The sequence below is a fragment of the Gobio gobio genome (assembly GCF_949357685.1).
Source record: "Gobio gobio genome assembly, chromosome: 4".
Taxonomy (NCBI): domain Eukaryota; kingdom Metazoa; phylum Chordata; class Actinopteri; order Cypriniformes; family Gobionidae; genus Gobio; species Gobio gobio.
The window spans coordinates 58,837,898-58,854,546 of NC_137100.1; the positions used below are offsets into that span (position 1 = coordinate 58,837,898).

The 16,649-nt window shown below is 38.4% G+C and overlaps 1 protein-coding gene across 1 annotated transcript in view; it reads left to right on the forward strand.

Annotated features, from left to right (window-relative positions):
- The first annotated feature begins 845 nt into the window (after window positions 1-845).
- rtn4r (reticulon 4 receptor) overlaps window positions 846-16,649 on the forward strand; it is a 120,622-nt gene continuing 104,818 nt past the window's right edge. Inside the window, exon 1 of the mRNA XM_079815183.1 lies at window positions 846-1,347. Within this exon, the coding sequence (XP_079671309.1) occupies window positions 1,326-1,347 (22 nt within the window). The 5' untranslated portion in view covers window positions 846-1,325. The remainder of the gene's footprint in view (window positions 1,348-16,649) is intronic.

Here is a 16,649-nt window from a genome sequence, read left to right on the forward strand (position 1 = left end):
ATCTGCCCGTCAAATAACGTGCTCCACGCGTCTCTGGGGTGTTAATAAAGGCCTTCTGAAGCGAATCGACACGTTTGTGTAAGAAAAATATCCATATTTAAAACTTTATCAAGTAAACTTTCGGCCGACTGCCTTCTGTGGAAAAGTGTTGAATGTAATATAACATATACCGCTAGGATGACTTGAGGGTGAGTAAATGATGGGCTAATTTTCATTTTTGGGTGAACTATCCCTTTAATATGTGCTTAAGTACTAATAAACAGCCAATATCCTAGTAATATGCATGCTAATAAGCAAAAGTTAATAGCGAGAATTGAACCCTAAAATAAAGTGTTACCAGAAATTCATACAGGTTTGGAACAACTTGAAGGTGAGTAAACGATGACAGAATTTTCATTTTTGGGTGAACTTTAAGATAACACAATTTCTATCAATATAGCTACACGATTCTTGGATCGTTATGTAAAACCAGTGATTTTCCAGTTTTATTTGAGTGATTTTCGTAAAACATTCTGCATGACTAATAATAGGCCTACGTGTTAATTGTGCACTCCCAAGTTAAAAAAAAGTTAAATAAGAACATTTTAATAGCTTATTACTGTAGAAAGGGAAAACAGGTGTTAAACTGGAGACACACAAAAAAAAGACTTTCATATAACTTGTTTTCAACAAAATGTTACACAATTTTTTGCTGATGTCTTTAGAAAAATGTCTGGAAAAATGACCCGTATTTATCTCTTAGCCGCCACCAACAGCCCCCCCCTTCTCTCTCTCGCTCTCTCTCTCTCTCTCCCTCTCTCCACTCACACTCCACACACACACGCGCGCACCTCACTCTCTCTCTCACACACGCACGGCGCCACAGCCTCTTTCCGTTCCTCCCGCGCGGCTGCACGGACACTCGGATCGTTGGAATAGTACTTCTGCTTTCACCGGAAATGTGGCATACAGCCTATTTGGATTCATCCCGACAGTAGGCTAGTTTATCCCCTGTTCCACTGTGACTTTCGCCAGGTTTCTCGGCATTCCTCCGGGCTGGTCCGCTTCGGCAGAAGCAGATATTTTGAGTTTGGATATTACTGTGATTGTGTCTGTGTGCCCAAATGACTGAGAGAGGAACAACCGGGAGACGCTGCTCTCCGTCCCGCGCCCGTACGGCGACCGTCGGCTAAAGTTTGAACGGCAGGGATGATGGTGGTTTCACCTTCCGTGAGGTTCGCAAATTATTAAAATTTACCACAGCGAGGGGAAAACAAACACCGTCTTCTCCAGTCCAACGGGGACCTCTTTCTGGGATTACTCATTTACTGGATATATTCATAAATATGAAGACTTTAATTGTTGAGGGTAAGTCATGGGAATTGTTTTACAAAGTTATATTTGTTGAATTCGTTATTGTTTATTTCATACACATAAGTTAGTTTAACTGCCGCATATATGCGCCGCGCGCATCTCCAAATATCTGTCACGGACGAGAAGGGTGTTATGCTTGTATCCCGGTACAGGCTATTGTAAATATTGAATCATACATTCAGAACTCCCCATAGAAAGCGATAATTTTTCACTTCGAGAGACACGACGCGACGTTATCCCACTAAAAACAGTGTCAGGAAGAATCCCAGTTGCTTTGGCTTGTCACACGAGCTGCTATGTCTCGTCCAGTTATGCATGTTTCTCAACTCGTTAATGCGCCCTCATGAAGGGATGCGCGAGCTTGGGCATCTGAGTAGGTTTATGCAGGGTAGTTTGCGCATGGTCGAGGTTGGTTACTGTTAGTAGTTTCCTACCGGAGACGAGACTCTTCCCGTTGTTGATGCTGAGAGAAAATTTAAGTATAGGCCTATACTTTTTTTGTAATTTATTTGAAAATGTTTTACATTTTGGGGAGTCATAATGAAGGGGGTTAAAATATCCGCGCGGTGTCCATCTGAGTTGTTTCAGATGCGGTCCTGTCTCCTTATTTGCATATTGTGTTTGGGGGAGTGGTCATTGGCTTTTACACCTGGATATTTAATTACGTAGGCCTGGACAATGAATGGGAGCTTATGAGGATTGCTCATAGTTGTTGTTGGTAATTGATAGTTTCGCGTACAGTTCTGTTGGGGATTGATTTGATCTACAATAGTTATTAAATGTGCAATGTGTGTATTTGAGCACATTCAGTACCAGTATCCGAAGAAAGGGACGCTAATCTTACGTCTATAGAGCGTTTTCTTGTTTGCATCCTATGAAAAATCAGGTTGAAGTTTGGGTTTATGTTCAAATATTAATCGTGTGTGTGCATTTCTGTTAAGTAATTAGCGTGATGTAGATGGATATGCTGACTTAAGTCTTTAGAACTGAGCTTGTATAACTAAAAATGAGTATGTTCTGCTCATAATGTATCTGGTATGTAGATGCATGAATTTAATTCACTTATTACAAGGCTAGTAAAATCAAAAAGCCATTTTTCAGTGTAACATTCTGTAGTTTTCCCTTGCATTTATTGACAAATACATCGAGGGGATCGCACATAAACATGAACTTACTTTATTCTATTACTTTATCAGTCTCACATTTAGTTCACATTAATTGAGAAAGATGCTGTCCGTGGTGCTGAAACCAACTCAACACAGAGACTTGAGTTGAGTTCATCTTCCTGTTTTTGCTGTTTTCAACCCAAAGAGGACAGCAGAGCTTTATCGGGGCACTGTAGAAAATGGTTGCAACACATTTGTTCTGCATTACCCATGGTCTAATTAGGATTGAACAAAGAACTTGATGATGCTTGTTGTGCTTGCACCTGCGAGTTCGTGAGCAGATCTAACTAAAGATCACATCACAGGAAGCTCCGGGAGGTGGTGAAAAGCAGCAGTGCTCCACCCTATACAGCAGTGACTAAATCCGTGAAGCTCAAAGGATGGAAGCTGCTCACTGCACTACTCTCGTCCGGCGAGCGCAATGCACTCTAGTTTCATCCTTTGCCACACTGCAAAAGGTATTGCGTTAATTAAAGTTCCAAAAAAAAAAAAAAAGGTTTCAGTGCAGCGTTTCATCCATCTTGTGCGTTTCCTCACGGTGCGCTTTCTCACAGGAGTTGTGATGCTGTTTATGATGCCAGATGGATACGTACTTCTCACTGTTTAGACCCATCGGGTATCCGTGGCCCCTCCCGTCTCACGGAGCTAACCTGATTGAACTGAAAACACATTAAATATTCCATCATAGAGAGACGGAGAGCGTTAAGGATGAGAAAGAGGGGTAGTCTAGTCGCGCAGATGGTTTTGCTGGGGTGGAGAGAGGAAAGAGGAGAGGAAGATGTCTTCATTTCCGTACAGGGTTGTGTGATGGTATTGATATTTGGATGATTTGTTTTTGCTGGGAATCCTGTAATTAAAGCAAGAGCCGAGTTGAGTGGTGACAGCCCACTCAAAAAGCTTTTTCTCTCTTTCTCTTTGTCTGATTTGTGCCTCTTTTAAGCAACTATACAGTAATATGATTACTTTTATTAATGAGTGAACATTAGCATGTAGTTCAAATGATCTTTAACTTGCTTGAAGGGAAAAAAAACAACAACCTTTATATAATATTTATTATACTTTATGAATGTTTTCCACGTCATAATTTAGTGATTAAAATGGTTCTGCCTTTAAAAGGTTTGACACAAATATCACTGGTTCTTGAGATGAGGGACACAACTAAAAAGTAAGAACGTCAACACAATAAAAATGCTTCAAGAGTTACATCTAAGGGAAATCTGTATACTCAGGACATTGCTTATTCTTTTAAATAATGTATTATTTTAAAAGCACACTCTATACTTGGAAACATTAATTTAAAGGGATAGTTCACCCAAAAACGAAAATGTGATGTTTTTCTGCTTACCCCTAAGGCATCCAAGATGTAGGTTTCTTCAGTAGAACACAAATGAAGATTTTTAACTCCAACCGTTGCTGTGTGTCACTCAATGGAGACGAATTCTATTAGAGTAAAAAAAACATGGACAAACAACTTCAAATTAAACCCCGCGGCTCGTGACGACACATTGATGTCTTAAGACACGAAACGATCGGTTTCTGAGAGAAACCGAACGGTATTTATGCAAATATATCACCTCATATCAGACGAACGCTTTAGCTCTCCAGACTGCCATCACTTCCCGTAGGTGAGGTCAAAATAGCGGCCGGGTCATACATATGTATACGTAGATTCCTCATTAGTGCCTGCGTGGATCATGGCATGGATCGCTCGAATGAGGAATCTACGTATACATATCTATGACCCGGACGGAATTTTGACCTCACCTACGGGAAGTGATGGCAGTCTGGAGAGCTAAAGCGTTCGTCTGATATGAGGTGATATATTTGCATAAATACCGTTCGGTTTCTCTCAGAAACCGATCGTTTCGTGTCTTAAGACATCAATATGTCGTCACGAGCCGCGGGGTTTAATTTGAAGTTGTCTGTCCATGTTTTTTTTACTCTAATAGAATTCGTCTCCATTGACAAGCATTATATGAGTGACACACAGCAACGGTTGGAGTTAAAAATCTTCATTTGTGTTCTACTGAAGAAACAAAGACACCTACATCTTGGTTGCCTTAGGGGTAAGCTGAAAAACATCAAATTTTCATTTTTGGGTGAACTATCCCTTTAACCTGTTTTCAGCACGAGGTCACAATGTAAAACTGCCAAACAAAGTGTTTAAAAATGCGACAAATTAAAAAATACACTGTTACATTAAAAGGAGGAGATCTTTAAGATATCAAACAATTCAACAAGTAAATATTGAATTGGCTATAAAAGTTGTGTCCTCACTTTGCGTCAGGATTTTTTTAATAATTCTGAATGAATCAGGCAGTGTCAAGGGCAGCTTTAACTCTGAGGAGCACTTACTGTTTCCTGCTCATTGTGGATCTCACAGTAGGACACACAGTCCTGGAAGTTATAGATTGTTTAATATTTTAAGCAAACAATATTGAAGTCTCTGCGGTCACAGCTTTAACAAGTCAACTCCGTCCTCGCAGTGTAATAGTTTCTGTAAATAGTTGTGGGATAAATCGTGCCATTTTGATATGTTTATTAAGGCAGCTACAACTGAGGAAAAAATTTAATTGCTGCGCTGCTGTACAACGCATGGTTAAGGTGGAAAAGATTTTTATTTTGTCAACTCTGTCATGTTTTATGTCTGATGGTTAAGTGCGCTCTACAAATCTGTATAATGTGATTTAATGTTTGTTTTTTTTGCATATGGGGAATTCTTCTAATGCTGTTTCATAATTCTATTTACCTATACTGTATTTTTGGCCTCAGTTTAACCTCTGTCAACTCCTTCAGTATTTTACACCGTTAGGTAGTGTTGTAGTCAAGACCACCTTAACCGAGACCAAGACCAAGACTTTGTGGGGTTGAGACCAAGACAAGACAAGACAAAGACCAAGACGGGGCGAGACCGAGTCAAGACCAAGACCAGACCAGCACTCCTTAAATTAATCTAAAAGATCCATATCTACTGTCTGAGAAATTACTTATATTTAATTAATAAATACAATTACAATAGTAAGACACTATAGTGCTGTTCCCAATCAAATCACTAACAATACAATTCATGGCACAGAAGTTCCATCTGAATTGGTACAATTACACCTGCATAAATAATGTTCAGATAAAGTAATGTTCAACATTATTTAACAGTCACAGAATCCTTCATTCAACCGATTTGTTCAAAGCAGTTGTTACAAATCAATATCATTTGCAATCACGCTTATATTCATGAAAATTGCTCTCGCGATATTGCTTAATTATATTCTATGTTATATAAAAAAACGAAATCTCAGAATTTTGTGGGCATTTATATTCATTTTGGGCATTTTTGAGACAGTGCTGCATTGATTCTGAACCCGGCAGCACAGTAACAAAAGAAATCAAATTTCAAAGAAGTTATTGATTGCTTTTTAAGCAGTAAGTTTTACATCAAATCACATTAACGATGTTAAATCAGACAATGCACCACCGGCAATTTAGTGATATCTTGCAGTTGTGGTCTTGACTGGTCTTGAGATAAAATCCAGAGTCCTCTAAGTCCGGGACCAAGTCAAGGCCGAGGAGAAATGCAGTCGAGACCGAGACAAGACCAAGACCGTCTTAAGACCGGTCTCGAGTACTACAACACTACCGTTAGGTGAAGGTTTTTGTTCATTTTGAAAGAAATGTCTTTTTTTTTTTTTATTTGTTGTGTAAAATTGTAAAAACATCAATGGAAATACATGATATTATATCTTAATTGCCTAAGAACATTGGTGTTATATGTTTAATATTAAAAGGATTCAGGAGAATTAAGGAATTTAGAAACTGGGTTGATCATAATAGTGTGAAAAGTAAACAAACAAAAAATAAACAGAGAATGTATTTCATGATTTAGATCCTTTACTGAACACCAGTATTACATAACTGAAGATTTTGGGCTGGATTAAATTAAATTAGCATGCTTTTTAGTGTGTCTGACGGAGTTGACACACATTAAGTTATGGAGTGAATAAATGTAATTTTTTAGGAAAAAAAAAAAAATTAGAAATAAGCCTGTTCCCTTACATGGTTCATTCTCTGAGACCTTTGTCTACAAAAATATATATTTTTAATAATACAGTGTTAGTATGATTTGTCCCTTATCTCAAGAATCAGTGATATATATATTGTATGTTTTTATGTTGTAATGTACATTGCTAGATCTGAATAAACAGACATAACAGACAAAAAAAACAACAACAACAACTGTCTCCTAAAACTCACACGTTTAATTTGCACTTGCTTTCAAGTTAAAATATGGCACATTTTGATATAACCCAGCCGGTTTGATATCATTAACACCAATGCCATTGATTCTCGCCTGAAGGGGAATTGAGATTCGAGAGCAGCAGGATTGGGGAAGATCTAGTACATAATGACAGAATTTTACATTTTAAGCAAGTTTAAAGAATGTGCATATATTTGTGTTGTAATCTTTCTGTAAAGTAGGTGGCAAATTATGCAAATCGACACTAAAGATAAAAGCAGAAACCTGGTGAACATGGCTATAGAAAGTGCAAGCACTTCAGTCAATAGGCATGGTTAACAGAGATGTGTGTATTTAAGCCTCCCCCAGTTTCTCTTGAAGCCAATACGGCAACTGCAATTCATCGACTGGCCGCTAGGGACAGGCTCCAAAAGGGAGCAGAATCTCATTGAGTCCCATGTTAAAATGGCCAACTTTACAGCAGAATTTTTTTTTACAACCTGGTACAAATTGTGGTTTTGGTCTATATAGCTAATTTTGCCCTTCATGACAACTGTGAAGGGGGTGAATTTTTTATAACTCATTCGTTTACATTATATAAAGCCTTAAAGTTCTGCATAATTAAGGGCATGGCCACTTTGAGTGACAGGTGGATAGCCGTTTGTCTGCTGTCTGTTAGTCATCACGTCACCTCAGCTCCAGCCACATCCCATCTCTTTGCCCATTTTCAGTTATCCGGGAGTGACGCGCTGCCAAGATGGCAACGGCCGACTTTGAGGCTTCAAAAACTCTCTTCAGAAACCTACGGGTGACATCACGGACACTACGTCCATTAGGGCTGCGCAATATATCGAAATATCGCAAATGTACTTATCGCGATATGCATATTGCAACGGCACGCAATATCTGAATTATTTTAATAGGCTACTTCAACATTGTGAAAAGTGTAAGTTTTAGGTCGACGCATATAGCAGAGAATAGACTGGGCACACGACAGTTACTTATGTGACTTGCTTGACGCTAAAAAGAGTTAATAAACGCAATACCTCGCGGAAAAAAAACTCCTTGCAGTCTCACGCTGTCTGCTCTCTGACACACACCGAAACGTGCGCATAAGCACGCCTGAAAGCGTGTCGAACTGTCAAATACACACACAGTTATGTCAAAATGGCTGTCTTGATGAGTATTCATGTAAAAACATTCGGTTATGCTTTAAGTGAACAATATCAGTTGGGGAAATAAACCGAATGCGGGTCAATATGATCCGTGCATTAGGTCTTAAAGTGACAGCCTGCTAATACAGTAAACCTGCTAATACGGTAAACCTGCAGCTGTCTGGCAAACAACAAAAGAAAAAGAGAAAATCACTGTGCTCTTGGCTGAATAACCTTTGTAGCTTTATTATGTATCAGTGTATATTTAATTCATGTGAGGACTACTGTTTTTAGTTCTTTTTTTTTTAATAAAAAATAATCGTCCACCTCTAGTTCAGGTGTCTTTGTTTACCTGGATGTTCTTGATGTCAAGTTTTAGGTTCATATAACTATATATTACCAAGTCAAGCAAAGAGTTTTTTGGTATTTAAATAATGGCATTACATTTTTTGCTTGTTTACATTGATGTTAAAATTATATTGTCAGATTTGTGACATAAATTTTTGCTAAAACACGGCTGGTCACTTTCAAAAGTTGTAGCGATGCTTTCTTTTCCCAGAAAGAATGTGAAACGCACTTAAATGGTATCATTCTCAGTTTTTAAATATTTTTTAAAAATATAATTTAAATAGATTTTACACACTTAAAGCAATATCGTATCGCATATCGAATATCGCAATATTTAACAAGGTATTGCATATCGCATTTTTCTTCAATATCGCACAGCCCTAACATCCATCTTTTTTTACAGTCAATGGTTTAAGCTTGTAGCAGTGGCTCTGCAGTTCTGCTTGTGTTTTGAGTCAACATCTGAGTAGCGTTTTTGCTTCAGTTTCAGAAAGGTAGTTGTAAACATTCCATTTCCAGTCAGTCGAGAAACGTATTTAAAGTGCGGAAAACATCCCAGCCTGCAGCTCTCCAGCAGAAAGCTAATTCATTGTGGTGAGCTTTTAGAAGAAGGCTTTGTCTCATATCTTTCCTTTAGACTGTCACTCTCAACAAGGCCCTCTTCAGAACCATCCATATTTACACAGACGGCAAACAAGTCATTTCCACTCCAGTCTCCTATTATCCAACCAAATGATGAGGATGATCAGAATACATGGCAGACTCACAGAGAGCTCTCTGTTGGAGGGAGGCTCATTCTGCTGAGAGGTCTCTCTGATACAGAGCTTCATCTGCTACTCGCAGGTGTGAAAAAAAGAGGATCAGCTGTTATGAAGTCGCAGGGGTTGCCATAGGATGAATCAGGCTAGCTGTGGTCTGGATAGTGCTGGGATTTCAAACATCACGATAGGGCTTGGTGATATAAATATTTTTTCAATTGTGTGCAATGACGTGTGTGTTTGTCGAGAGGTTTCATTTTGAAAGCATCACAGTCAACCAATCAAGTCGCCCTGGTATTGCACTGGATTTATACTGTGTCGTTTGAATCGGTGTTATTTTTTAAATTAAATAGATTTTGAATTCATTTGTAATTATTTTTAATTAAATACATGAATCATAAATTAACGAATACATTTGTTTTTAAAATAATTTTGTTTTGTATTTATTTGAACACAAGAAAAATGTAATACAATAGTCAAATAATCAGTTATTCCCTAACTAATGAAAACTATATATAATATTATGCTTCTGTATGAGTAAATACATAATAAAAAATGGTATAGGTAAACACAATTTAATATATACTTTTTATATGCAGTATATACTATGCATTTTTACAATTATTCCAAAATAATAACTAAAGGCAGTAACAATTTAAGTACTTTTTACTTTTTAATAGTCATCTTATTTTCAGCAGTCATCAAGCTTGTACCTTTAATTTCCCCAAGCTGATTGCTCACTAAAACCCCCACACTCAACATGTTTTCAGGTTATTTTATGTTTTAAGTTTGATTTTGACGTGACATAAAGTGGTGATATCTAAGTGGCTGTGTTGTTTACTTACTTTTTTTTGGTCTTTCCATTAACGCCGTCATTGTCTTCACGCAGTCCGATTCGAGAATGTGCACGAAAACAAGAAGTGGGATTTATCACACAAACCAATCATATCCAATCATAGCGTGATGGAGACATTGCCTCCTCTCACGTGACTTTCCCTCATTCATTCTCAGTTACCACAGCACACCTTCAGGGGTCTAGTGTAGTCCATGCATCGACGGGTCAGGGCTGTTTTGGCAGAAAAAGGGGGACTGACTAGACTGGGTAAACCCAGCCTGATCTGCTGGCGATTTGATTTTGTCCTGCAGCTCAGTCTGGAAACCTGTACATTCATTTCTACTGCTTCATGTTACACTTTTGCGGGAACCAATCACAGACTGGCTTATCCACCTGGCGCACTATTGGCGAGTTTAACACGATATCGGACAGAGAAGCAATGGGTCACTGCCCGTTGATCACGCCTCTTGTGGTCTGATTGGTTGAAGGACTATCCAATTGCGTACAGAGTCATTTGAATTATGCTCGTTTATCACGCCTCGAGTGCAGTAGAAAATACAGAGCAGACAATGTTCAATCTTAAATTGAGCTTGGCCTGGTGATAGCCAGACAAGGGCCTAACATAATGTTATGCCTGATTCGTATATATATATATATATGTATATTGCAGATATATTTTGGAATGTACCAGTTGTTTTCAAGAGAGTTTGGAATGCAAAACATTGGTTCTTGCACAGAAAACAGCTTAAAGCTCCTGCTGTGTATTTTAGTGAAGTTATCAAGGTCATTGGTCTTCCCATGTTTCTGCCAAATAGCCTTCTGAGTGACAGCTGACCTCCGACTGGCTGCTAAAAATTGCATTTAATGTGCAGAAACAACAAGGTATAGTCAAGATTCTATCACAATTTCAGTTTACTGTGGATTATGTAAACAAAAAACGAATCAACCTTTTGTTTCTTTGACACTGACAGCAATTTAAAGCAGGCGATAATTGGAGAGATCACTTCTAATTATTATCTCTCTGGTAAGTGTAAACCTGGTTTGCTCAGTCATTTGTTGAGATGGCAGCATTATCAAGCATCAACAAAAGGAGAGACAGGAAAACCCCACCTTATTGAATAGATGGGAAGCATCATTGAACAGCTATAAGAATAAAGACATGTTAATATCACCAAACATAAAAACAATATGTATATGCCTTTCACTTTGGTGACTTCCTGAAGGAAATATCTTAAAAGTAAGATCAAATAGACTTATGCTCCTGTGTCTCAGATTTTTGTCTGAGGAAAAGACCCCAGTAATATCTCGACAATATCTCAAAATGAGATATGATTTAAATGAGATTTCAACATGAACTCAACTTGATTTTATGGCTCTGTATTCATACTGTGTGTTAACAATTGACTCATTTGTGTCTATTTTTTATTTCTTTTTTAGGATTTCAGGAGAAACATTGTTAATACGTAATGGAATTCTCAAAATATGTTCAACTCAAATCTCATGAGCTATGAAAGAGCAACCTTAGAGCAATTTTCGTGTGGGTTTGTCCTTGACACATTATGTAATTGTATGGATTCCAGGATGATGGAAACACATTGAAGAATATAATAAGAATACTGAAAATACCAGCTTCCTGTATCTTGTGGGCTTCAAACTGTCAAAGCTGTATGTGGCTGATGCTGCGTTATGCAACATTTGTGGATTCAATTTTGCACTCAAAAATTAATACTTGAATGGCATATAGTGGGAAAAGTATTGCAGGCGTGGTGAGAAACTCAATAGACGCTCATCAAATCCCTCTAAATGAAGTGAATCCACTGCAATAGGTTCATTTATTCAGGTAATCTCACATACTCTTGCATCAGACAAGCTCTGTGTTCAACCGAATGACCAGACCGCATCAATCGAGTGACCTTTAGAGATGTGGTTTAATGATGCTTTGCAGTCTTTCATCGACATGGGATGTCTTGTAAATGACAAAATGAAGACATTGTTAAACTTGAAGTTATATTTAGATAAATAACCTTAACAGTCATGGTTGAAGGGAGAAAATTGTTACCAGCTGCTATAACATCTAATTTTTGGCAGCATTTGAATATTAAAATGCTTTGAGCTATAGCGTGGAGTGAAACTGGAACAACTTTTGCGTGATTTCAATTTGAAATTGGGGAGAAATTAAATCTTTGAGGATCGTCATAATGGTTTTGGACTATCATGACACCATTTTATGTAAATCCATTGTGACGTTTTTAATATCAGAGTTCCAAACATTATTATTCTGTGTAAAAATGAATTCATACATTGCAGGGAAGTATGATTTAAAGTCACAGTATGTGGTGCTGGTCATATAATTAGAATATCATCTAAACGTTGATTTTATTTATTATTAAAATCAATTATCTGCGTATTATTGATTATTTATTTATTTTCCCACTCTTTTCATACATTTTGAACGAATTTTAATATGAAAGTTATTGGTGAGTCTTGGTTTGTTCGTAAAGGCATTCGTATGTAAATTTCATGCTCAAATTTGTGAGTATGCGCAGTTAGTCAAGGAGACCTGACCCATTGTTACTTCTCTCACAAGGACGAATGTCAGTATTTAAGTGGATAACTGCTTAGGATTCAGTTTGTTCCTCATGCGAAGGCTTTGAAATTTAGCGCAAAAGTCATTCACCACTTTTATGATACTTTTATGATGTGCTGTTGTTATTTTTAATTGAAAAGACTGGTCAGAGTATTCTATAACACCATGTCCTAACAATACGCGACGCGATAAGATTCCAGCGACAAGCAACTTGTCTGTCCACACCAGATGCAACGCGACTACAAGATGCGACAAATCAATCAAAAAGCACAGCCAATCAGAACAGTGTGTGGGCGGGCTCTCGCGACAAGTGTACGGCACCAGAGATTAATCCTGACAGCACTCGCAAGGTAATGGATAAGTAGCCTACATAATCAAATTCACAAATATTATACCATTTAAACATTACTAAAATACATTACTATGTCATTGAACAAACAAGTATATTCTCAGTTTGAACGTTCTTGTTTCCATTTGTTTAATTTCAAGATCTGAGGTAAAGGATCCATTGTAACTGACAACTAAGGAAAATTCCAAAATCAGTATCTCAGAAAATTAGAATATTACTTAAGACCAATACAAAGAAAGGATTTTTAGAAATCTTGGCCAACTGAAAAGTATGAACATGAAAGTATGAGCATGTACAGCACTCAATACTTAGTTGGGGCTCCTTTTGCTTGAATTACTGCAGCAATGCGGCGGCATGGAGTCGATCAGTCTGTGGCACTGCTCAGGTGTTATGAGAGCCCAGGTTGCCCTGATAGTGGCCTTCAGCTCTTCTGCATTGTTGGGTCTGGCATATCGCATCTTCCTCTTCAAAATACCCCATAGATTTTCTATGGGATTAAGGTCAGGCGAGTTTGCTGGCCAATTAAGAACAGGGATACCATGGTCCTTAAACCAGGCACTGTGTGCAGGTGCCAAGTCCTGTTGGAAAATGAAATCTGCATCTCCATAAAATTGGTCAGCAGCAGGAAGCATGAAGTGGTCTAAAACGTCCTGGTATACGGCTGCGTTGACCTTGGACCTCAGAAAACACAGTGGACCAACACCAGCAGATGACATGGCACCCCAAACCATCACTGACAGTGGAAACTTTACACTGGACCTCAAGCAACGTGGATTGTGTGCCTCTCCTCTCTTCCTCCAAACTCTGGGACCCTGATTTCCAAAGGAAATGCAAAATTTACTTTCATCAGAGAACATAACTTTGGACCACTCAGCAGCAGTCCAGTCCTTTTTGTCTTTAGCCCAGGCGAGACGCTTCTGACGCTGTCTGTTGTTCAAGAGTGGCTTGACACAAGGAATGCAACAGCTGAAACCCATGTCTTGCATACGTCTGTGCGTAGTGGTTCTTGAAGCACTGATTCCAGCTGCAGTCCACTCTTTGTGAATCTCCCCCACATTTTTGAATGGGTTTTGTTTCACAATCCTCTCCAGGGTGAGGTTATCCCTATTGCTTGTACACTTTTTTTCTACCACATCTTTTCCTTCCCTTCGCCTCTCTATTAATGTGCTTGGACACAGAGCTCTGTGAACAGCCAGCCTCTTTTGCAATGACCTTTTGGTTCTTGCCCTTCTTGTGCAAGGTGTCAATTGTCGTCTTTTAGACAACTGTCAAGTCAGCAGTCTTCCCCATGATTGTGTAGCCTACAGAACTAGACTGAGAGACCATTTAAAGGCCTTTACAGGTGTTTTGAGTTAATTCGCTGATTAGAGTGTGGCACCAGGTGTCTTCAAAACCTTTTCACAATATTCAAATTTTCTGAGATACTGAATTTGGGATTTTCCTTAGTTGTCAGTTATAATCTAGCCTGGCGTGGCCATACTCAATTCTAGTCAGAATATGAGTCTGGTACCGCTCCATTGAGCTTTGATTATGGGGCGTGTTTCAACCGAGCCAGGAAAGACCTCAATTGGATAGACCCACAACCAATCAGAGCAACGGAGCGACGCATAACGTTAGTTGTCAAATGTCAACAGAACTCAACTGCACTGTGTTACCAAGTCCGTGTTTTTCTCCATGTCCGCGGGTTGAAGCGACCCCAATTATGTGATTATATAAACCCAGGAATGCGAATTTTAGCAGGCAACCTTGCCAAAATAACATATTTTGCCAACCAAACGCCATTTTTTTCCGGAGAACCCCCCGGAAAGTTATTGTTTTGGGCTATAGTTTTGAGTAGCAATTGTGCGCGACATTGCAAAAACACTTGGAAACCCTGTCTGCACGCACGCTGGATTAAGTAACGTTACAAGAAAAAGATGAGTGTAAACGATCTTTGCCAGTAATAAAATAATTTAAGGATACACAGAGTACTTACCAACACGATCATCGTTTCTGAGAGAAATAGTGAAGGTGAACGCATATACGAACAAGTTCTCCGTTTAGGATGAGAGCAAATTCAACCCAAGAGCCTTCGATGACGTGGATGATTACGCTACTGTTTATCATCTGTCCATCATCGTCTAAAGCCCGCCCTGACAATTTCATTGGTCCGAACAGTTTCTGTTCGGGCATAATTCCTCCTCTATGGCGCGAGTCCAGACCGAATTGCCCGAGCAAAAAAAAATGTGGGCGGGGCTAAATTCGGCTGGCATCCAGGCTAGTTATAATCATCAACATTAAAAGAAATAAACATTTGAAATATATCAGTCTGTGTGTAATGAAGGAATATAATATACAAGTTTCACTTTTTGAATGGAATCAACCTTTTTGATGATATTTTAATTATATGACCAGCACCAGTGTATATATATATATATATATATATATATATATATATATATATATATATATATACACTAACACATATACATACTTAGCATTTCTTATTATTATCAATGTTGAAAACAGTTGTTGTGCTGCTTAATATATTTGTGGAAAAATCAGCATATTAAAATGATTTCTGAAGGATCATGTTTCCTTCACAAAATAAAAAAAAGGTAATTTTGACTTATCTCACAATTCTGAGTTTCTTTTCTTAGAATTGCAAGCTTATACCTCGCAATTCTGACTTAATAACGCAATTGCGAGCTAATATCATGCAATTCTGAGAAAAAAGTCTGAATTGTGAGATGAAAAGTTCCAATTACCTTTTGTATTGTTTATTCAGGGGCTTCCATATAATTCACATAATGTAGACGGTAAAACTAATTTGTTAGTTCTCACTGTAACTTCTTGTTTGAATGAAAAACTATTGTAAACATCATCAGTTATGCACAAAAACTAGGACACAAGATGAGAAATCATGTACCTCGCTGTCATCTGTAACATAAAGCCTACGCCTGCATACTGATAGCTGCTTAAATACATCTCCCACATTATAAATGGTAAAGCAAAATGGCACATTTCCTCATTTACATGGCATATACGCTGTATACATGGCACCGTCCAGCTCTGTTAATTAGTGCTGCTCCTGGGCAGGTACGTTTGATCAACAACTTTTGTCTGCCTTAAATTCTGCATAAATGATCATATGTAAATGTATTTGAGATATTGCCTGGGAGGAGGATCTAATTGCAGTGAACACGGTGCCTTGGAACTTACAGCGTAATTGACAAGAGGTGGACATGCAGTAAAGCGTCCCTCTGAGGATTAACTTCCGACTCCATCTCCAGACAAACACCACTTTCTCCATTCCAAAGCAAACATGGAAAGCTTTAAGCTAACAAGGGAGCCTGTGCTCCTCTTTTAAGCTGCGGGAGCCGTTCTCTTTTCTTAGGAAAAAAATAATAATGGTGATTCAACCTCTTTTTTTTCTCATTACAAAACTCGAATATGAATGCTACAGCTAGCAACCATTTTTAGCTGAACACGCCCATGGTAATGAAACATTTATTCTTTAATCTGGAGAGGAGAGGTCTCTGTAAGGAGCTGAATAGAGCTCATGATGGATGAGCTGGTAAATAGTTAATTAGACAGAGCACAGGACGACCTTAAATTAGGTGCATGACTGGAGCTTTTGTCTGGACTATAAGTCAGTGTCGTCCCTCCTTCTCTTGCCCGTCTCACCATTTTAATCTTTGCATGTCTTTGTTTGGCCCTCTCCAGCCACCTTTACACTCGGTTTCTCTCTGCTCGCTGTCACTTTTTCTTTTTATCACTCCGGCAACCATGATTTTTTTTCAGACCTTTAACACCACAGATCCATTAGTGACAATCTTTTAGCATCTCTTTTAGAAATCAGCACAATTTACAGTGTGAGAGCCACTAT